Source organism: Coptis chinensis, chromosome 6, assembly GCF_015680905.1.
Source record: "Coptis chinensis isolate HL-2020 chromosome 6, ASM1568090v1, whole genome shotgun sequence".
NCBI lineage: Eukaryota > Viridiplantae > Streptophyta > Magnoliopsida > Ranunculales > Ranunculaceae > Coptis > Coptis chinensis.
In genome coordinates, this window is record NC_141461.1 from 55,895,691 (window position 1) to 55,919,141 (window position 23,451).

At 36.1% G+C, this 23,451-nt stretch overlaps 2 protein-coding genes across 3 annotated transcripts; one reads left to right on the forward strand and one right to left on the reverse strand.

Annotated features, from left to right (window-relative positions):
* Window positions 1-1,045: 1,045 nt before the first annotated feature.
* On the reverse strand, window positions 1,046-3,914 carry LOC147493668 (uncharacterized). Its single transcript, XM_086567900.1, has 2 exons — window positions 3,885-3,914; window positions 1,046-1,975 (listed from the first exon to the last, which is right to left on the reverse strand). Exons 1-2 carry the CDS (start codon window positions 3,912-3,914, stop codon window positions 1,046-1,048), a joined length of 960 nt encoding a protein of 319 aa, XP_086424026.1.
* URE (urease) lies at window positions 3,638-22,537 on the forward strand. 2 transcript variants are annotated; one of them, XM_086565038.1, is made up of 19 exons: window positions 3,638-3,893; window positions 3,985-4,125; window positions 4,210-4,283; window positions 4,530-4,575; window positions 5,399-5,504; window positions 5,643-5,785; window positions 6,056-6,166; window positions 9,067-9,230; window positions 9,410-9,788; window positions 9,879-9,987; window positions 11,211-11,350; window positions 11,443-11,580; window positions 11,660-11,751; window positions 15,572-15,701; window positions 15,787-15,945; window positions 16,178-16,342; window positions 16,744-16,878; window positions 21,963-22,034; window positions 22,129-22,537. In XM_086565038.1, exons 2-19 carry the CDS (start codon window positions 4,000-4,002, stop codon window positions 22,348-22,350), a joined length of 2,511 nt encoding a protein of 836 aa, XP_086421164.1. In that variant the 5' UTR covers window positions 3,638-3,893; window positions 3,985-3,999; the 3' UTR covers window positions 22,351-22,537. The 2 variants fall into 2 exon arrangements, with proteins under 2 accessions (XP_086421164.1, XP_086421165.1); XM_086565039.1 differs by lacking the exon at window positions 3,638-3,893 and having other exon boundaries at window positions 3,919-4,125.
* Window positions 22,538-23,451: the final 914 nt, after the last annotated feature.

The following is a 23,451-nucleotide window of genomic DNA, read 5'->3' on the forward strand; positions in this document are numbered from 1 at the left end:
CTTGAATCTGGGTTATACAAGCTGTATTATCCTCATAAATAATGTTAATTGGGAACTAAGACCTGTTATAGAAGGTAATTGGCAAGAACTACAAATATGCCCAATTAATAACTTTAGCTATATACATTCACGACTAGTTTCATGAAGAGCTAAAATTTCAGAGTGGTTAGAGGAAGTTGTCACTAAAGTTTGTTTAGTGAAACGCCAACAAATGATATCATTACCACTAAGAAATACATAATCTGTTTGGGAGTGACCCTTCTGATGGTCAGATGGATAACCAAAGACTGCATAACCAACTAGATCATCATCATTAGTGGAACCATAAGAATAAAATAGTTTCATACCAGTTATTCCATAAAAGTGTCTCAATATGTGTTTGACATCATTCCAGTGTCTAAGTGTATGTGCACAATTATATCTTGATAAAAAACTAATAGAAAATGCAATGTCTGATCTTGTGCACGTATGCTAGATACATAATAAATGCTTCAATATTACTCAAGTAGAGTATTTTCAAGACCAATAACTTCCTCATGTTCTTCCTTTAGTCAAAATGGATCCTTATCCAAATCCCAGTTTCGCACAACCATGTACGTGCTTTGTCCATTTCATTTCAAAAATCTATAGTCAGCAGTTTTCTCCAATTCTTTAGGTGTCCCAATCAAGTTTATACCAACCAAACTTGCTGCTACTATATTGAATCTAACATTGGATTTTATTATAGGTCCACACCACGTTTTTCAAAGAGTTTAATTATGATTGAATAGCAAATTCCAGATTGGCCAATCTTTCATTTGTCGATGAAACATGTGGTTCATTTATTTTTCATCATTGTCTTTTGATGTTCCAATAGCTATACCATAGCTAAATATGTCATCCATGACAAATGCTTTCCTATCCCACAATTCACATAAACATGCATGGTTGCCTATTGCTATTTGGATCCTCATACTGAACCTCAAGGAAACCGGAACAATCCAAATGAGTACCATCATTAAAGTGGTCACTCTTCTAATTCTCTATCACATTTGTTTCCATTTTCTTAGAGGTGCAGCTGATACTTTTCAACCTCTTCTATAGGGGCTCGGCAGTATTTTGCCCAATGTCCATCATTACCACCACATCTGTAGCAAATATCACTGCTATCGTTTTGTGTGTTCTGAGGATTTGAGTCCCTTTTATGCGGTGGAGCTGTCCACTTGTTCCAATTACCCTTTTGTTGGTCATTAGTATTCCAATGATCTTTTTTTCTATTACCATTGCCAACTCCATAAGGATGATAACCTCGACCACCTCTCCCAGTATTTCTACCTCTTCCACGCCCTCTCCCATGTCCTCTACCATGACTACCACTAGCTCGCAAGCTGGCATCTGCTTCTGGAATTGCCATTGACCCAGTTGGTCTGGAGTTGTGGTTTTTCATGAGAACATTACAATTTGCCTCTAATACAAGAAGGCAAGTCACAAGTTGAGAATATTTCTCAAATTTTCTTTCACGGTATTGTTGTTTCAAAAGTACATTATTTGCGTGAAAGGTGGAGAGAGTTTTCTCAATAATTTGTGATTCTGTTACTGTTTCACCACACAGTCTAAGGCGAGAAACAATATTGAACAAATCAGAATTGTATTCTTTCACAGTTTTGTAGTCTTGATATCTCAAGCTCAACCATTCACGTTGGGCAGTTGGGAGGATAACCATCATTTGGTGGTCAATTAATCTATCTGTTAAGGATGTCCACAAGCTCAAAGGATCATCCTCACATAGATATTCTGCCTTCAGATCATCATGAATATGATGACACAAAAATATCAAAGCCTTAGCTTTCTTTTTAGGGGTTGCAGTGTTATCTTCCTTGATAGCATCGTCTAGGACATTGGACTGCAAGTGTAACTTCGCATCCAAGTGCCATGACAGGTAGTTATCGCCACTCACATCAAGAGCTTTGAATGCAAGTTTAGCAATGCTCGACTTCTAATTAACACAACTAATTAATTAATCATATATAATAAAATCATGTAGACACTCAACCTTATTTTAGATAACTATTAAGAATGTACATAGCGTTTAGCTCAGAAAATACTTCAAAACAACTATTATATACTAGGTTATAATCTAGCCATGTATATATGATTAAATATTTGAGTAAAAGAATTAAACGTTGATTATAAGTTTAGAACTTATGGTTCTAAGTATAGGAGAACTTCTAGTTCTTAATAGAAAACTTAACAAACTTCTGGTTCTTTAAATGAAAATAAACCAGTGAATGGAAATTCGGGTCTCGATAATATCAAAACTTTCACATTCAATACAAGAACTTATGGTTCTATTTGAAAACTACGTTCATGATTTTGGAACTTCAAGTCCTAATGTAAAATAAAGAACTTCAGGTTCCTAAGAATTGAATCTTGGAACTTCAGGTTCCTAAAAATAATAGATCTTAGAACTTCAAGTTCCTAAAAAAAAATAGATTTTGGAACTTCGGGTTCCTAAAAATTGAATCTCGGAACTTTAGGTTCCTAAAAAAAAGATCTTGAAACTTTGGGTTCCAAATATATCGTAAAACTTTAGGGTTTACATCATTGTTCAAGAGTATACATCAAAAAAACAAAAACAAAATAAAAGAAAATTCGAATTGAAGTCATAGATCAAGTATGACCACTAACGTTATTTATTTTATATCCGATGATCTAGCCGTTGGATTTTCCTAAAATTTTAATATGTTTATATTTCATGAGTCGTGCATCTATAGTAAAAATTTCAAGTCAATTCAACAATGGAAAAACCTTCATCTAAACAGAAAACGAAAAACTGCTATAGTGAAACAAATCGGTTAGTGTTCTCGTACTTTTGCTTTTGTGTAGTAGATGATGAGTAGAAGAATAAGGTACTTAGAAGTTAATAGCTCCTAAAGTCTTCGTGCTGATATCGTGTTAGAATTAAATAAACTTAGAGAGAACACCACACTAACTTAAGTAGATTGAATAATGGAGAGAATGAGAGAGAGAAAAATCTTATTGATTGAAATAAGTATGACTGGAAGAGGTTACCTTTATATATAACTAGGTAACCTCTTTTCCAAGATACAATGATAACCAGGATAAACACTAAAATAGAAGATTACCAGGATAAACACCAAAATAAAGGATAACCAGCATAAACACATATGAAGAGGTGACCAAAATAAAGAATAACCAGCATAAACACATATGAAGAGGTGTCTCATATAGACTCAATGGTGGACATCCATATAGGCCCACAGATTTCATAACATAGTATGATTATTTTTTTTTTACCCGATCTGTAATAGAGAGATCTGTCATAGAGAGTCACGTACTCCGTGTGTAAACTCTATAGCCTATTCCATTCGGTGTACTCCTTAAATTTAGGAAATATATAATTTTTGGACACCAAAGAACTCGTTTCTCACTTCAATTTCAATGCTTAGCAATTCAGTTACCACAAAATTTTATTTCCGTCTAGAATTCCTTTTCTCTCGTTTTCCCAAACGCACTTCGGTTCAATTACTTGACGAGTTTACCGCGTTCTTGTCATGACACAGACACATTTTAACCATATACAGAAATAATTAGCTCCCCATGGGGGAATTTATAGAGTACACACAACTGTAACATTAAGGTCGGGGTTTGCAGCTTCAAAATTGAGCGGCCCAGATATATAACACTCAACGTGTGATTGAGAGAAGAATAATTGCAACCTGGACCATCTGATCACTAATTCTGACCATATCTGTTTTTATTTTCGTCACTCTTATTTCATCTGAGGTGGCACATCTGTATTGGTTCGTCGCACGGTAGAACTGCCAACGAAGTTAGACACTATAGCAATTTTCGTTTCAAAAACTGTTGACTTTTTTCCATACCTTTTTAAGGTAAGTACGAGGTACTTCCATTTTATCACTTCAGTTCAGTCCCTAATAACATGGATTGACTTAAATTTTGTTCATTTTTTTTTGTCTATAGATAAATTATTAAAACATGAAATTGACACCAAGAGAAGTGGAGAAATTGTCTCTACATAATGCTGGATACCTTGCACAAAAGCGGCTTGCTCGTGGTCTGCAACTCAATTACACTGAAGCTGTTGCACTTATAGCAACTCAGGTATTATTATTATTATTGATCGTTACTAACTTTAATAAATTGAGTTTGTGTCAATGTGTTTTATTTGTGTGTAAATTGTAATAGATTTTGGAGTTTGTAAGGGATGGTGACAAGAGTGTTGCAGAATTAATGAACATTGGGAAACAGCTTTTAGGAAGGTGGGATTTCACTTCCTTTAGAAACAATTTATTTGTTGTGTGATGCATTTAAGTTATTGATAGGGCCAGAAGTTTTATATGGTGTTACATATTGAATAAAGATGTTTAAGATAACATCATATATTGCCATTTTTCTTTTTTCGTTGATTTTGTGTTTGATTTTACTCCTATGTTTAGGTTTTGATTTAAAGTGAACCAACACTAGCTTGTTTAAGTTATCTGATTATTATCTCTCTTGATTACCAGGAGGCAAGTTCTTCCCTCTGTTGTGCACCTTTTGGAAACTATCCAGGTAGACTCATATTTAGTTTGTGTAAGCACAAGTAAATAATCAGTCAGTACTCAGTAAGTTTCGAGAACTATCAGACTAGTTGACCAAGGAAGAGGGGGGTGGGGGGGGAGAGTCTAGTTTTTGTGTTTGCCCTCTTCCCTTTACGGACTCCTTGTCCCTTTAGTAGCACTGTTGTGGCTCTCGTTACCTTAGCGTGCAATTCTGGAGTTAACTGGGTCTTGACTCAAAACATTCTTTCAGTTTGGCATGTAGTTTTTCAATGCTGCAATATTGGTAAGCATTAAAACAGGAAAGTCATTTGGGGTGTTTGAATTCCTTTTCCTTTTGCTTGGTTGCTTGGCCATCGACATTCGCAAATATATGTAGCGTGTCTCACAGGGGCTAAAGCCCTACCCCCCCTACACACACACACACACACACACACACACGGTTCTTAGGAAGTTTCTATTATGTAATACCCTATTATTTTCTTATATGTGTTGAAGTGATAGAAGGTCGAAAGTTTTAAGGCCCGTATACTCTTTTTCTCTCTTTTCTCTCAATACTTTCTTCTCCATTAACAACAGTATAATTATATAATTTTATTGTTATGAAGAACTTAAAAGAAGGGGAACCCAGAGTAGTACACCCATGCCATTAAGGTGAAATGCCGGAGAAACAAAAGGTTAAGAACAGTACTGAGTGCATTTGAAGACATTGGTGGAATTTATAGATGGATTTTTTAGTACAATTCAAGTAGTTTAAACTTGGGAAATTCTCTCCTTTTCTTTCTTGTGCTTCCAAAGATGCTAAACTAAATTTTCTGCTTCTGTTGTTCATTTAGGTCGAAGGCACTTTTCCAGATGGAACAAAGTTAGTTACGATTCACAATCCTGTTGCAAGTGAGGATGGGAAGTTAGATTTAGCATTACATGGCTCTTTCCTGCCAGGTACGGAATGATCTGTTTCCAAAAAGGATACATGTTCCTGCTTTATATGTTTATATATGGACTTGATACGGTGCTAATAAAAAAGATGAATTTTTCATAAAATTTTGATGGCTATTAACGAGGGATTCAATTCTGCAGTTCCTTCACTTGACAAATTCTTGGAGATGGAAGATGATAGAATTCCTGGTGAAATCCATTTAGAAACTGAACAAATTACACTAAATACTGGAAGGAAAGCAGTTATTATAAGAGTGATCAACACTGCAGAAAGGCCAATTCAGGTGCATCATTCGTGCCATAGTACATTATATCGTTCTTGTTTTGTTTCTTATATGGTGTCTTTGTTTAATTTCTTTTGAGAAACTTGCATAAGTTTGTGGAGCAATGTAATTATGATCTTCTTGATACATGGGAGTGCTCGAAAAGTCGGACCAGAAATCTCTGGACTTTATCGTTCAGTTAGCTACCCTTCTAGTCAAGTAGTCTTTTTTCGCAAAAAATGACAAAATAAAAAAACGAATATCTAAGGCACAATTCACCTTCATGGACAGGTTGGCAGCCATTATCATTTCATCGAGGTGAATCCTTACTTGGTTTTTGATCGAAAAAGAGCATATGGTATGCGGTTGAACATTGCAGCAGGAACAGCCATTCGTTTTGAGGTTTGACTATACTGCAATTTTTTATATTTTTCTTATTTTTATTTTTTAATTTTTTTCGGTATTCTTTACGAGGATTTTGTTTGTGTGAAAAGAGTGGCTGTTCATTTTATATCTTCGGTCTTAGAGTCCTAGGACAGACATCATATCTATAACTTTTGGTATATAAAGCAACGATTATAATGGTTCATCACGAACACTTGTTTTTCATTTTGTTCAAAGCACTTCCTGAAGATGTTACTTTTGTTCTTCTTCTGATAGTTGGTCTCTTAATTAGTCTTTCAAATCTTCAGTTACAAGAATAATTTTGTTTGGTGTATAAAGCAACGATTATAATGGCTCATCAAGAGCACTTGTTTTTCATTTTGTTCAAAGCACTTCCTGAAGATGTTGTAGCTTTATATCCAATGAACAGATCTTCTTCTGATAGTTTGTCTCTAATTAATTTTTCGGATATTCAGTTATGTGAATAATATTGTTTGAATAACTTGTAACAAAGAGAGAGATCCCATTATATAATTTTTTGCAAATTTTAGTAGGGATAAGTGAAAGTAGAATAGAGGAAGGAGATGTGACATAAAAGCATCAGAATGGTCAATCCCCATTTACTAATCATGCTGGACATAGTTCTACTCATGCCCTTAACTCTAAGCTGCAAAACAGTGCTATATATTTAAATTTATGTAAGAAATAGTCCTTATTTTTTATGTTATAATCATCTTGATGAGTAGTTTATAAATGTTAAAGTGCATCAAGTGGAAATTACATATAGTCCAGCACTCCAGATTTCAAGCACAGCCACTGAAATAAACATCAACTTGCAGCAATCTAGAACTGTGGAAGGGATGTCGATGGGCTGGGCCAGGCCAGGCCCGAATCCCCATTAAATCCCAACTAATAATATACGACTTAGACTTTAACTTAGGCCCGATACTTCTAATGGGCAAGTTCCGGACAGACCCCTGTCCGATCCAATATTGGCCCGCCCGAAATTTTAATGCTGGTGGTTGTGGATTTTATTTGTTTTCAAGTGAAAAAGTATAATTGTAATTTGAATAAAGTTAGGAAAAAAAAGGCCCTGCGGGGCTAAAGAACATGTTATAACTCATGAGATCCAAGTTCATTCCCCTAAAACTACAAAATATTTGAGAGAAATTAATTTGCATCCAATTGAGCTCATTGGACTAGGGCCGGGCCTGATCAGCCTTGATTCCGAAAGGACCTAGGCCATGCCGGGCTTGGACATAGCAAAAGTGCCATCGGGCCAAGCTTGGACACTCATAGATCCGGCTCTAATCCGGTCCGTTGACAGCTGGAAGAACTTGAATACCCATATGTTGTCACCAGACATTCAGTTTCAATCCTTCGCAAAATTCTATAATTTCTCGTTACCATCCTGAGTTTATAGCATGATTCTATCATCAAATAACTTACTAACTAATCTTATCTGTTGGTTTTATGGACAAGTGGGACAACTCACAACATTAAGGCCAAAACGCATTAAGATTTCTCATTTTGATTAGGATGGTCGTAACATGAAGTATGTGAATCACTTTTTATTGTTAAAACAAATATTCTGATTTTTCGCAGACAATAACTTTTTTCTTTGTTTAAAACTTTAAATTATCAATCAATGTTTTGAAATGCAAAAGTGCGGCGCAAGGCGTTTGATTAGCCGAAGACACGAAGCGTAAGCCTCAAGTGCATGACATTTTTTTTGTTGCACGCTTGTCTTAATTACTTGTAAAACTTTTTATCAATCTAATTTATTTGTTTATTTTTTTAATTCTGAAAAAATTCCTATTATATAAATATAAAGTGCTAAGTTGTACAAATTAAAAGTAAACCAAAAAACGTCAATAAAGTGAAGTAAACTATGTGATACAACTTTATACCAAGTATTTATTAATAAAGTTAAGATTTGTTTGTAGTTTCATTGTTAAGACTTAAGAGTTGATAGTTACACACCTTTTTGTATGACAAGAAAGAATATTAAGGAAAGCTGAAAAGTTGAAGTACTTACATAATGTGAAAAAATTGGTTAGTTGGTACATCAATATTACTTAAAATTGATGTCAACTTCAAAAAAAAAATACATTTTCTAAAATCTTTGAGATGCAGCCTTGCGCCTTGCTACTGACGCATATGCTTCAAGAACTCGTCAATGCTATAGGGACGGCATACACACTGAAGCGTAAGCTTCCTGTGCATAAACTCTTTGCTCAATACTTATAGAGCATTTTATGTATGCCACGCCTCGAGGCGTTTGCCTAAAACACTCGACCTCATTTTCTTGAAGTTATCTTAAATTGTAGTTTACCTGACGCCTCTAGTCAAACTCATCAACTCCAAAACTTTCCTCAGTCAGCACAGTCTGTACATACATGATTTCATCATTGGATATGATTTCATCATTGGATATATTTTGTGTTCATTTTCTGAATTGGTGTAATTTGAATGGTCTTAAAGACGAAAGTGAGAAGTTCACTTGTGGTCTTGTGGATACTTGCGTGGTCTCCTTGCACCCATGCAAGGAAGACTAGTTTCTACTTTGCGCTTCACATGCTTCTTGTATAACCTAAAGATAGGTAGCAAGAAAAAGTATAACCTAAAGTTCATGACGTAAACTGATTGTGATTTCGGACATAAATATCCTTTGATTGAGAAATTAAATTTTCTTTTCACAAGCATCCACGCCATTGAGTATGAGTGTGAATCCCAAGTTCCCAATGTACATGGATTTTTCCATTTTATTTTTAATCACTTTTATCCTATGCGGTTTGACTCTACGCTGTTTGAGAATAGATCGAAGAAATTATCTGCAATGCTGCTTAGTACTTTTGCAATGAAATTTCGCCATTATTGTTGTAGGTTTTCAGATAATAGTTAATATTGTTTGCCAGCCAGGGCAAGCGAAAAGGGTTTCTCTTGTAAGCATTGGAGGTCGGCAAGTGATCAGGGGAGGAAATGGCATTGTGGATGGACCAGTTGATGTTTCCCAGATTGGAAAGGTGATGGAAGCTGTAAGGGCTAAAGCATTTGGAAATGCAGAAGAAGCAGATGTCAGGTTTGGATCTTTTTATGTAGCCTGCACATTTTAGGAGTCTTGTTATGGTGATTTTTTCGGTTTGTTTTTGTCTGTGTGTAAGCTTTAGCAATTTAGTTATGATTGTCCTGATGTCCCAAAGCTACACAAACCTGAATAGAGAAAAAGAGGTACCTAATCTCATAAGTTTAATGCTACAGTGAAGGTGTCACAGGAGAAGATTATAATATCACAACAATAATCTCCCATGAGGCTTACGCTAATATGTATGGACCTACCACTGGTGATAAAATCCGGCTTGGTGATACTGACTTGTATGCAGAAATTGAAAGAGATTACGCTGTTTATGGTGACGAGTGTATATTTGGAGGTGGAAAAGTTATAAGGGATGGAATGGGGCAGGCTTCTGGCTACCCCTCATCAGATTATTTAGATACTGTCATCACAAATGCTGTGATTATTGACTATACCGGAATATACAAGGCAGATATTGGAATCAAAGGAGGATTTATATCTTGCATTGGGAAAGCAGGAAACCCTGATGTAATGGATGGTGTTTCATTTGGCATGATAGTTGGGGTAAATTTCTTCTTAGCTTCAATACTAGCAGGCAGAGAAAATTTCATGTTAAATCATTGAAGCATCTATTATAATTATTTCTTCATTCAGGTAAATACTGAAGTTATTGGTGGGGAAGGTATGATTGTAACTGCAGGGGCCATAGACTGTCATGTTCACTTTATTTGTCCCCAACTGGCATATGAGGCCATATCAAGCGGTAAGACTGCTATCTGATTGGAAACACATTAAGATTCACAACTTATGATTATTTTCAAACTTCAAAGTCTTGTTAGAAATAAATACGAAAAATACAACAGGGGAAATAGCCAGGAGTATGTTTGTTGGGGGGGGGAAGGGCAAGAGTATATTTTGAGGGGCAAAGCCTTTAAATTTTCAGATCCTTAGGGGCCAGTCCTCCCCCTCCCCCAACCCAACCACCCACAATTACACACTCTCCCTGGTTCATGTTATGTTAATCTTGAATATTGTCGATCTCGTAAACTTATCATAGTATTACTGATTATATGGTTTACTTGATCTGAAGAAATTCTAACACTTGTGACCATGTAGTCTATTCTGTTAATGTCATATATAAGCCCAGTTGGCATTACTAGCAGTAGAATGGTGTTTAGCTGTTTTCCCTTCAGGAGAATTGCTGGTATCATAGATTGTTTTGTGATGAACTTTTGGCAAGAATGACTGAGTCCTGTGTAATGGACGTTGACAAAGGACCACCGTGAGTCTTCTCAAGTCTCAATAACCAATAGCATGAAGTGAGCTAAAACGAACATACATATGAACTTCGGTATCTTTCTCTACAGTAAAAACTTATCGAAGTTTGACCCACATTAAACAATTTGATCTAAATTGAAGTTCATGAAAACCCATCTGTATGAAATTAGGCCTTCTAAAATCAACTTAATTTCTGACTGCAATGATTCCAAAGACGCTGGAAACCAGACTCACAGTTTTCATGATTTGTATCTCAAGTACCAAATGTGACATTAGAGAGCTATGTGCCTATAGTGCTCTCGAATCTGGTTTGCTTCTGAAATTTTTTGTTGCCATAAGGACAAACTCCATATAAAGATTGGCAGCCATGGCTTTGGGAAATTTTCATCTATTGACAACAAATTGAGTTCTCTTCTCATCTCTATTCGTTCTGTAAATAAATCTGTACCTTTTATTTCTGCTTTGGATACATAATAAGAATCAGTCAGTTGTTGAACTTCAAATAGAAGCTTTTAGGTAGTGTTAACTCATCTCATATTGTGCCAAAACTCATCAGACATCTTTTTCATTGCAATAAGAGTGATGTTGTATGAATCCCTTGTGTCCGATTCTTTTGGTTCCAAGTACAGTTTTGCTTACTTTACATAACGAGATGTGATGTTTTCTGTAAAGTACCATGCCTCTCAAGTTTGTATATTATCTATGAAGGCATCACAACATTAGTGGGAGGTGGGACGGGACCAGCAAATGGAACGCGTGCAACTACTTGTACACCATCACCATTACATATGAAATTTATGCTGCAGTCCACTGATGACATGCCACTCAATTTTGGCTTCACAGGAAAGGTATAGTAAAACCCTTGTGTTCATCTTCATATTGTCTTAGTCTACAATTGTTTTCCTACTCTTGTGTTGCACATTTACCTCTACTTCCATAGGGTAACAGTTCAAAACCAGAAGGATTACATGAAATAATTGAGTCAGGAGCAATGGGTTTGAAGCTCCATGAGGACTGGGGAACTACCCCTGCCGCAATAGACAATTGTTTGAGTGTCGCAGAACAATACGACGTTCAGGTAAACCCATCCCCCACCGTTCTAATCTTGATTTAATTTGTCTATTAGGTGTTTTTGTTGACAGTCTATATCATGATAGGTTAATATTCATACTGATACCTTAAATGAATCTGGATGTGTGGAACACACTATTGCTGCTTTTAAAGGGAGAACCATCCACACTTACCACAGGTGAATTCAACATTTTCTTTGCTTTCACCGTACAATTCATTGCCTAACTGTTGGGAGTTTATGTATTTGGGAACTTTAGCAACACCTAGCCAAGTTGAAGACATAATGACACTCTTGGATGAAATCCGTGCTCTTTCTCTTGGCCCATATTGTTGGCATGTGATAGGCGTTAAAGATATCACGTGCTCATTACTGTAATTTGCAAAGAAAAAAGAGAAATGTTGGTTTTGCTTAAACACAATATGGTTGTTTTTTCTCTTCTAAATGAACAAGCTAATTTATTGATAACAACTGAAAATCGAAAATGTTGTATTAAGCTCGACGTATGGGATCAAGAAGAAGACGAAGAACATAAGATAGCTGAAAGTGATAAGGGTTAGACCAACTAGGTTGGCTGGCTACATTCTGGAGGGATCAAACTCTATTGTCCCTAGTTCAGTGCTAGAGTATTGGCCTCTATAGATAGGTAGTACTCCTCCTACCTCTTAGGTTGAGGATCACTATGAATTAGAAAGTTTGTTTCAGAGAGGAGATAAGATCAGACCTAATACCTTCTTGAGTTGCTAGACTTCTAGGAATCAGTCAGAAATCTTCTAGAAACCTTCTAGTATCAGAAGATTGTTTCCATACGGTGGTGGATCGGTTCGAGCACCGGCTGACTTAGTTCCTGCTTATTTAATATAACTAACTCTCTTCTCTAGCAGTTAAGGCACATGGAGTCTCTTAAATTGTTTTCTACTACACTGCCTCCTAGAGGACGCGTCCTTAGTGCACTCATATATTATGTCACTGTCCTGATGGACACTAAAGGGAAAGTGCATGCACACTAAGCAAAACTCAAAGTTCTCAGGAACTGTGGATACAGACATTTATACCTAAATATGTTTTACTCGGTACTTTAGTTGCCCTCTTCAAGCTAGAGGAGATTGGGCAAGGAAATTTTTGACAGGAAAAGGAAGAGGAAAATGGAGGAAGGGGGAGAGAAAATGTGATAGAAGAATTGTCGAGGGAAAAATGAGTCAATGGGAGAGCTTGTAGAAGTCATGAAGAAGTTGAAAATCTGATTATATATGGAGAAAGAACAAATGCAAAAAACCTGTCCATTACTTCCACAGGAAGTTTAGAAATGCAATTCTGAATCTTTAGTATGTATGTCAAGGTACTTTTGTAGTTAATGATTCTTATTGTAGTAAGTGATATTGATGTGTCGGTTTAGATACAATTGTCAAGGGCAAAGGGCATATATAGCATTTATTCTGGGGCAATTCTGTATCTAATATTCTGAAAGGTGTATCTAAACTTGAATTTGACACTAATCTGGTATTCTGGCTCACCTGAGCAATGACTTGGTTTTTGTCCTGGAATATCCAACAAAAACTAACTCAAAATTTGATATGAACTTGATCATGCAACAAGAATGACTCGTACTCTAGATGATTTACTTGGTGGACAGGTCGAGTAATATAGAGAATTCATGCATCACCAATACGTGTAATGGGGAAACCTTATAGTTTCATACATGGGCTTTTGCATTGCCATTTCTCCGATTTATGTGATCTATGGTTCAGAACTATAAATTTGTTCCATATTAGATTCTATGTAATTGGGGAGTCTATTAGCTTTAATTACTATTTTGAGGTAGTTTAGTATAGGGTTATTTATAATGTCGAATTTAGAGAGTTCTACTTAAATTAGGAGTTGTGTTTAGATTAGAACTTGTTTTCCTATATAAATAGTTGTAGGCCTTTAGCCAAATTAGATTCAGTTGAACTGAAATTGATTTTTTAGTAGAGAATTTGTGGAATTTTCGTCATTGCAATTGCAATTGCAACAAATTTGTTAACAAGAGCTAGGTTTCAAGACTTTCACGCCCTTGAAAATTCTGGTTGTTATTGAGAAAAAGTCGCTTCCGCAACTCTCCATCACCATTCAGTCAAAGATTTTAGCGTACACCGCCGTCGAAAGTTTGTGTTCCATCACCATCAGAAACTATCACTGGTTTCTTTTCATTATTATTCTTGTTGGTGTTCCACTCTTTCATTAAGTTTCTTCTCGGTTTTTATGTTTTTATTGTAGTCATATTCTCATTCAAGTTTTGTTTGTCTCCCACCCCCCTCCCCAACATTTGTTACCGCTACTTTATATTTTGATTTAGTCCAGTGTTTATTCTTACGCATATTGTGTCACTTAAAAAAGAGAGTTCTTATTCTACAACAATTTAAGAACTTAATGTTAAGTTTGAGGTTAGAGTACGATGTGCATGGTATACTTGAGAAAATTTCTGGTTATGATGAGAAGTTTACTGCTTTGGATGAAAATTTTGAGAAATTGAAAGTGGATTTGACGACTTATCTTAATACACATTTTGCTGAATTGTGAGATTTGTTGGCATATCGGAATGACCCCGAAGAGATAATTCACCTCCTCCAACTCATGCATCGTCCTTCATAGAATGAGCGTGGGTTGAAACCTAAGATTGAGATTCTAGAGTTTACAGGTATATTAGAACCCGAGGTGTGTCTTGAGTGGATTGCTACCATTGAGAATGTTTTGGCTTATCAGCACATGTATCGCCTATTACTGAGTCTGCACGTGGTAGTGTTGCCGACACAGTGCTATGTTATATAATCAGCTGATTTCTAAGACTTGTCCAGCTCTTGTGGTTTTAGATAATGATAGTAGCATCTCCCTGATTTTGCATCACATGGTTGACACATTTGGCTTAAATACTATGGCTTACCATCTTCCAGAAAAAGGTGCATTCATTTAGAATTGGAGAATTTTAGGAGCTGACAGTATATTGTTTGTGCTGTTTATCATGCATGGGAGCAGACTTATTGCTTTTCTCAGGGTGAGTGTGTCTTTACACTGCATAATCAGCCTTTGTGTAAGCTGTCATCCCATAAGATTATGCTTGCTAAAGCTTGGAATGATACTTATCTGCCACCTCATCATCGCGCTGATTGGAGATCCAAGAAGAATTTTAACTCTTCAGAGTTGAGTTCTTCAAGTGAAGGAGTATGATGTGATTTATGGTTCTGAACCATTAATTGGTTCCGTATTAGTTTCTCTATCATTAGGGAGTATTCGAATTAGCTTCATACTATTTTAGTTTTTTAGTAGAGAATTTGTGAAATTTTCGTCTTCGCAATTGCGATTGCATCAATGGTACTCTAAAATGAGGCACAGTCTTATAGTCTCATTCTAATATTTGGGACTTCGGATTATTTTACGGTCCTTATGGTTAACCAATAATATCAATAAGCTAGTTAGGTATCATCTTATACATGATATGGGAATATGACATTGTGAACCAAGCCTTTACAATGGATTCAATGTTGGTAAGTGTCGTACCCGCATTGGTGATCTCATGCAATCTGATATTGGACATATTGGTTGGGGCATATTGTGAGTCTTGCTTCACTCTTGGGGAGGTTGGAGAACTTTCCAGCTGTAAGTCCTACTCTCATACAATTGTCAGCCACCAGCCCATATCTGTGACAATGTTTGTGAAACCAAACAATTAAGAGGCATTATTAAGCCAAGCAAACTGGTTATCTTTTCGTAACTAGGTAAGCTCTAGGTACCATCTTTTTCTTCCTAATAAAAATAGTACATTGGGATGATCCTAATAATATCATTTATTTTTCCTAATTTGTTCAACAACTCTTTAATATTGTAAAGGGTGTCTTTTTTTTTTTTTTTTTGTATTTAAATGCCTAGATTTCTACTGACTGTGGTTCTGGATGAACTTAGGTTGATTTCCTGTCTGCGCAACATAATTTTATGTGTTCTCAATCTCAATATCTTCCCTGTGCAGTGAAGGTGCAGGTGGTGGTCATGCACCAGATATCATCAAAGTATGCGGTGTGAAAAATGTTTTGCCTTCATCCACAAACCCAACCCGACCTTTTACTTCAAATACCGTGGATGAGCACCTCGACATGCTGGTATGATTTAAGGTTGATAAAGAAGGGAAATATTTGTACATGTATACAGTTATGAATTGCCTCTCAGACATACAAACTCATGCAGATGGTTTGTCATCACCTTGACAAAGACATTCCAGAAGACGTTGCTTTTGCTGAATCTCGAATACGAGAAGAAACAATTGCTGCAGAAGACATTTTGCACGATATGGGGGCTATTAGTATTATATCTTCTGATTCACAGGCTATGGGCCGTATAGGAGAGGTTTGCAAACTCTTATTATCTGTGTAAAAATTTCCTTGAATTTTAACATCCAGACAGAACCTGTCCGGCAAGTTTATGGGAACTGCAAATAATGTAGTGGTGACACTTATTCCCTTACTAAAATGTCAGATGAATTTGATCACTGGAAACATTTAATTCTTTTTGGTTTTTTATACACAAGTTGATACTTCTTTGAATGCCATGTTCATCTGATTGGTACACTACTTGCCAGGTGATAAGTCGGACTTGGCAAACTGCTCACAAGATGAAATTACAAAGAGGGTCATATGAGCCTACCGAATCCAATGACAATAGTCGTATCAAACGCTATATTGCAAAATTTACTATAAATCCTGCAATAGCTAATGGGTTTTCTCAACATGTTGGTTCAGTTGAGGTAATTGCCGATTATATTTTAACTATACTACTTGTTTCCCTTCTTGTATTGTTAGAGCCCCAATCAGTTTCTTTTAGGTTATAATTGCTGAAGCCACATTAAATGCCACTTTGATCCTGTAATGTTTCCTACAAATATATTGATGATTGCTTATCTTTTATCTTCTGGACCATATTGAAGGACGTAGATTGGATAAACATGATTGTCTAATCTCATCAGTTTTGTACTACATGTCCCGTTAATTAGTGCCCATGGAATGACTGGGTCTTTCCTTTCTCAAAATTCCCAGTGGCTGAATTTCATTTACATGAAGTCTACCATCTGCAAGTCCTATTTAGATTTTATTAGAGAGATAATAGGGAAAAAACAAGCTGATTATGTAAACATTTTTATGTCTACAGGTTGGGAAATTAGCTGATTTGGTTATATGGAAACCTTCTTTCTTTGGAGCAAAACCAGAGATAGTGATCAAAGGCGGTGGAATCGCATGGGCTAATATGGGAGATCCAAATGCCAGCATCCCGACTCCTGAACCGGTAAAACTATCTTTCTTTGTCTTATGGTCAGACAGGTCAGTAAGCATTTCTCATCAGCCATTAGTGGTAGCACCCAGAAAATTTTAGTTTTCTTTGCCAGAGTGAAGCGTTCTGATAATTACAAAATAGAGTGTACAGTGTAGCTTTTAGATGTTCGGTAGTTTTCTACTTGGTAAGAGTGATATGCTTCTAAAACCATGTTAAGGAATACCCATAACAGTGGTATATTTGCAGAATACTAGCCTAGCGGAAGATCAAGTCCAGTTAATGATTGTGTAGATATTAGTGAAAACGATAGGCTTGTTCATGAGGAGCCTCCCATTTAGTTCGTCAGGGAGGCTTACCTTCATTCGACGAAATTGCGTTCCTTTGAGGCTTACCTACATACAACAAAATTGTGTTCCTTTGAAGTCTTATTCCAAGCTTTTATGCTGCATCTGCTGGGACATTTCCGTCCCTCCAAGTGCGAGAAATTTTTAGTACAGTCTATCGAAGCAGAAATCTCCCTCTGGCCTGTCGTTCACAGGATCCCACCATTTCCATATTATTCTGCAGCTTAAGAGGAGTCTGATTCGGTTCAGAAAGATTACCACTCTCTATCTATATCTAATTCAGTGCTTCCATTAATGGTTCTACATTTAGCTTCATAACTGAGTACCTATAATTTTTTTCTGAAGACCAACTGGAGCTCATTAGAGTCCCTGAAGGTAGACACCCTATAGCAGACTATCCTGGATGTCCATTGGAGGCCTCATCCATATTTCCACGTTTGCTGTAGGTGGGACCCACGAACAATTTTTTGTATTAGGGGTCAATGTTTCCATTCTACATCCAGCGAGCAACTTCTTTTTCTATTTGAGTGCTTCATCTACGTCCTTTGAGAGGTCAGCTTGCCAAGTTATGCTTTTGGTTCACTGAATGGATATTATTTCTTTGCGTCCAGTTTACTGCCATGCCACTGCCAATGGCAGCAGTCTGTAGATCTTTCAGTGTTGGATCCAAGAGTAAAAGTTTATTATTGGTTTCGGTCTTGTATCACTCAATATATATATAAGAAAATAACAGGGTTTTATGAAATAGAAACATCATAAAACATTCAGGAGATGTCCTCTTAGAACCAAGGAATTAAATTTCGTTTTCGGTCATTGTTTCGGTGATCACAGAAACGAAAATATAAAATATTTCAAGAAGTTTTCGCGAAAAGTAAGAGAAAATATGCGAATACATCAACAAAAATAAAAAATATGGGTTGCAACTACACTTTCAAATTTAAATGTCTATACACAAAAAATGACCAAAATAAGCAAATCCCTATCTCAAAAGTAACAATCCTCTCGAATAGACATATATGATATATCTCAATAATCAAATGTCCCCCATGATATAGCTTTTAAGTAATATACCAAAAGTAAATCAAAATGGAAGGAGAAGACAAACTTACCAATGTGAAGTGATGTTGGAGAAAGATTTGGACGGCTCAAGTAAATGTTGGAGAATACTAAATGCTAAACTGACAAAACTAGCCTGTATTTAAAATATTATTGCACTTGCTACCATTTCAAAAATTTGAAAAACTGCATACTAGTGTACAAAATTAATGAAATAAAAAAAGATATGAAATTTTTGCGAAATAACTTCGAAAACTTGCAAACAAAAAATGTAGGGTCCAAAATGTTTCAACGCCCACCGAAAACGAAAAATTTCGTGAAATTTTAATGAAATTTTCTGAAATTTAGTTCCTTGCTTAGAACTCAAACATAGAAATATCTTATTGTAAGTATTGACTTTAATTATTTTGGTGTAATGAAATAAGAAGAAAAGAAAAAATAATACAACTAAGGCAATGCACGCACAAGCCATTATTAGAAAGACATATCTGTGTTCTAGGAAGCACGGATACCGATACGCGACACGGATACGCGGACACGACATTTTAAAAAAATATAGGATATGGATACGTCATGGACACGTTTGAATAATATATATATAAATATTATATAATTGAACATTTTTCACCAAATTCAAATTAAAATGGCAATTCTACTTCATAAAATGACCAATTCAAACACATTAAGCAGCAATTTACATATATAACTTGGATTCACTTCATTTTTCTTCTTAACTTTAATTTTATTTCACTTGTTTTTTTTTTTGTTGAAGTTCCAAAAAAATTTCTTGTATGTGTAAGATTACTGTCTCCGCGTATCGGAAATTAAAAAATTAATTATAAAATCGGATACTCCAAATCGGGTATCCGACACGTATCGGATGCGTATTGGGGCGTATCCGTGTTGGACACGTATCGGACACGGATACTTCACTCTTAGGGACGTATCGGTGCTTCATAGTCTGTGTTTGTGTGGTGTGATATATAATATGGGGAGGGATAGAGCCACTCCCATTAGAGCCACTCCCAAAACGTACAAAACTATATCTCATCCTACCAGTTGAATTAAGGGCTGATATTTTGTAGATAGGATCTCCCCACCATGACTAACATTATCCACCAAATTTTGGCTCATTCAAATATGTCTAACCTAATCAAATGTTATTATGAAATCAGAAAATTCTGAACCGTTAGATAAATGTTCAAAATTGAACACTAGTTTTCGTAAGGTTAGACATATCCAAATAGGATAAAATTTTGTAGGCATGCTATCCATTGTGAAAAGATCATATCTACAAAAAATGGGGTCTTAATTCAATTTGTAAGTCAATGGAGTGGCTTGGGAGTGGCTCTAATGGGAGTCTCTCTCTCTCTCTCTCTCTGTCTATCTATAGCTCGGCCCCTAAAAGGACCTTAAAATAAGTACCAAACTAAGTACCAAATTTAAAACAAACCTACAACTTCACCTACAAAATGATTTAAAACCTAATCTTTTGTGGATATGATCTACTAACCACAAATAATATCTCTACAAAAATTCAACTTGTTTGACAATTTTTAACACTGACAAAAGATGATTGGCAAAAGATGATTGCAAAAATTAGACATTTCTGGACCGTTAGATATTTTATCAAAAGTGGACAACAATTTTTATCTAAGTTAGAGGATATCAAACGAGTTGAATTTTTGTATAGATGTTCTTTATGGTTAAACATCTCAACACTTGCACATGAGCCTCTAGAGGAGGTGCCCACTAGCAAAGTCGGTAAAACTTTTGGGTGATGATACCAGAGGTCTGGAGCTCGAACCCCTCCTGCATCAAAGAGTTACTGATTTCATTTAAAATAGACTTACCAATAAAAAAAAAAAAAAACAAAAACATGAGCCTCTAGCTCAAATGGTTGTGCACCTCTTCCTTGATGTGGGAGGTTGTTGGTTCATAATCCACTATCATTACCTAGGGAGTTTTAAATCGGGTAATTGTGAGCCCAACTGGCTGCTGGTGACTAAAAGCCCAAAACCAGCTTTATAAAAACTTGTAGGCTTGGTTTCTATAGAGCTGGTTATGGGTTTGTGCCTCCATTGCCAATTTACCTTTTGGGCCTGATGAAGATAGTCTTCATGTCAGGTGGACAGTGACATGGACCAAAATGAGAGCGGGTATTCATAAAGCTAGTAGTAGCTCTTTTGTCGTTTAATTGGGAAAACGATTAATAAGGCGGCACTTTTCAATCATATGGATTAATTCGCGAATTTATGAAGGACCCAATAATTCTTGAATAACCCCAAATAATGGGCATGTATTAATTAAAATACCTAAAAAAACGTGATTATTATTGTAGAAAGAGAAAAAATTGGGACATAAAAGGGATAGTTAGAGAAAGGGAAAAATTGGGACCAAAGTGAGAGTGGGTATTCTTAAAGCTAGTAGCAATGCTTTTGTCGTTTAATTGGAAAATCGATTAATAAGGCTGCACTTTTCAATTATACGGATTAATTCACGAATTCATGAAGGTCCCAATAATTCTTGAATAACTCGGAATAGTGGGTCCGTATTAATTAAAATACCTAAAAAACGTGATTATGATTGTAGAAAGAGAAAAAAATGGGACATAAAAGGGATCGTTGGAGAAAGGGAAACTTAATAGTGAATGAGAAAGTGAATCTTGGGAATATTTGGTATTAATGACTTACCATTTGCATCTAGAGAAGATCAATTAATAGAAATATAATCAGTTTTTTTTATTCTTCAATTTAAGATTGAAGAACAAGTTACACTTGGAGGTGAGAAATAACTCATAAGAATAAGCTAGGAATTTTAACTTTTTAACTTTTTTTTACGCCGAATTTTTAAACTAATTCTTATTAGAAACTTGAAGTATTATACGAATATGTCCCCACATCAAATTTCTGCCGTATGGTGAATTACTAGCTAGCTATGGGTAGTTCTTGTCTATTGTGTAGGCAATCGGACTACATAAGTGGCAGCGACACATGCCATGTTTCCTTATTTAACACCTAGTTGCTTTGAATTGTAAGAAACATCCTCTATATATCAAATGGTTTAAGAGAAGGAAATTAAAAGAAAAATAAAATAAAAAAGAAGAACAAACCTCTCAAGTTCTCAACATTCATCCTCAGTGTGTTGCGTGTGGCATTACTTGAGCTTAGCATGTGGGGGCATCCAACTCAAAACCAATTGTTAATGAGTGGAGCAGGTCGTAGGAATGTATAAACTATTTTGCGAGGCTTTAAATGTCCCATGTGGGACTATACTAATCATCTCAACAATATAGCCATCAAGTCAAAATTATTGCTTTGGATGGTTGAAAGTTGTGATTGGTTAAGAAAGCAAGCTCTAGTTTGGACAGTCACGCTTTTTACTGGTTCTTTCATACATTTAGCTTTTAGAAATCTGTAGTTTTGGACGTGCTAAAAGTGATATGCTTCAAAATAACAATCTCATCAAGGAACATGACGATGTTCACACTCGGTGAACTAAACCTGTCAAGCCTTAACGAGCTTTGTTCTGTTGGGAAATTGTTAATTCTTCATAACCGAAGCTCTTGATTGGTTGGTTATGTTCTGTTTTTCTTTTTTCTCTTTTGGTTCCATCATGTATGCGGTAATTAAATTTGGTGATGGTATATTATGTATGGTTGATAAATCAGCTCTACTGAACCCCAATATCTTGCAGGTCGTGATGAGACCCATGTTTGGCGCATTTGGCAAGGCTGGAAGCTCAAATTCAATTGCTTTTGTCAGCAAGGCATGTCCTGTCTTTACATTTTAGTACTTTTTTTCATGTGTTAAAGTTTACAAGCTGCGACATTCAAATAGTGTTGTTTGTTTATTTTGAACAGGTTGCCAAACAGGCTGGTATAGAAACTGGCTATGGACTGAAAAAGAGGGTGGAGGCCGTGGGCAATGTGCGCAACCTGACTAAACTTGACATGAAGCTCAACAGTGCACTTCCTAAGATTGAGGTGGATCCAGAAACATACAAAGTAACAGCAGATGGCATGCTCCTCACCTGCAGTGCAGCAACTACAGTCCCACTCTCTCGAAACTACTTCCTCTTTTAGGTTGGATATGGTGTCTAGCTACTGTAACTTCATATATTAAGTATAAGATCTGCTCATCCTAGTCACAACAATGCCACCACTACAATCCCGAGAATCAAAATTCCATGTATTTGTGGAATTAACCTAATAAAAGTCTACAACTAAAAGGAAGTTGATAAATAAATAATAAAGGGTCCTATTATTGACAGACCCCATATTGTGTTAGGTAGACCCCAAATAAGCCCGGTTCAATTAGGGGTCTACAATTGTGTTGGGCACTACACACTCTCCAGTACACCCCCCACAAAAAAAACCCAACTTGAAATATAACTGGCAAACCGGTTAGAACCAGTCATCGTCGTAATGAGGAATCAGGATTACTATCAGTTTCATGATCCTTAATGTTGATTCAACAGAAAAGGACTATAGCTTATCGAACCTTCAGTTGAGTAGTCTATTTGATTCAACTACTGGAACTTTTGGATTGTTTTCTGAAAGAAATTCCAAATACTGGGATTGTTCGAATGGACAAACCATCTGTTGAAGTTGTTACAAAAGCTCAAATGGTGGACCAATTATGCTCAAACGAGAAAGATGCACAAATGTGTATATACCACATCTCCTGGCAAAACAATTTTGGGTTATGTTGTGAACTTGATGAGGTGCACAAGAACTAGCTGGTGTTCTTGGTGTTTTGTCCGTTTAGCAAGATGAAAATTTTGGCTCACAATACAAGAAATATGGAGGTGATGGTAATTTACATAATTCAGTAGAGACGCAGATAGGGCTGTCAACGGGCCGGGCCTGGACCTAATTTCTATTGGGCAAGTTCGGATTCGGGCCAGGCCTAGGTCCGTTAGCAATATATGGAAACTGTTATTTTTGTCTAAAATTTAATCAAATTTGTAAATGGGAAGAATTGAACCCACAACTCTTGTGTAGCAGGCACAATACTAACCAATATGGCTTCCAATTTTCTGTGTCAACTTCCAATAAATATAATAGATATATTAATAATATTAAATATAAAACACATAAACTATTATAAATTTCGGGCCGGGCCATTATCGGATCGGACATAGGTATATCCAGACCTGGCCCAATAATCTTATCGGGCTAAAT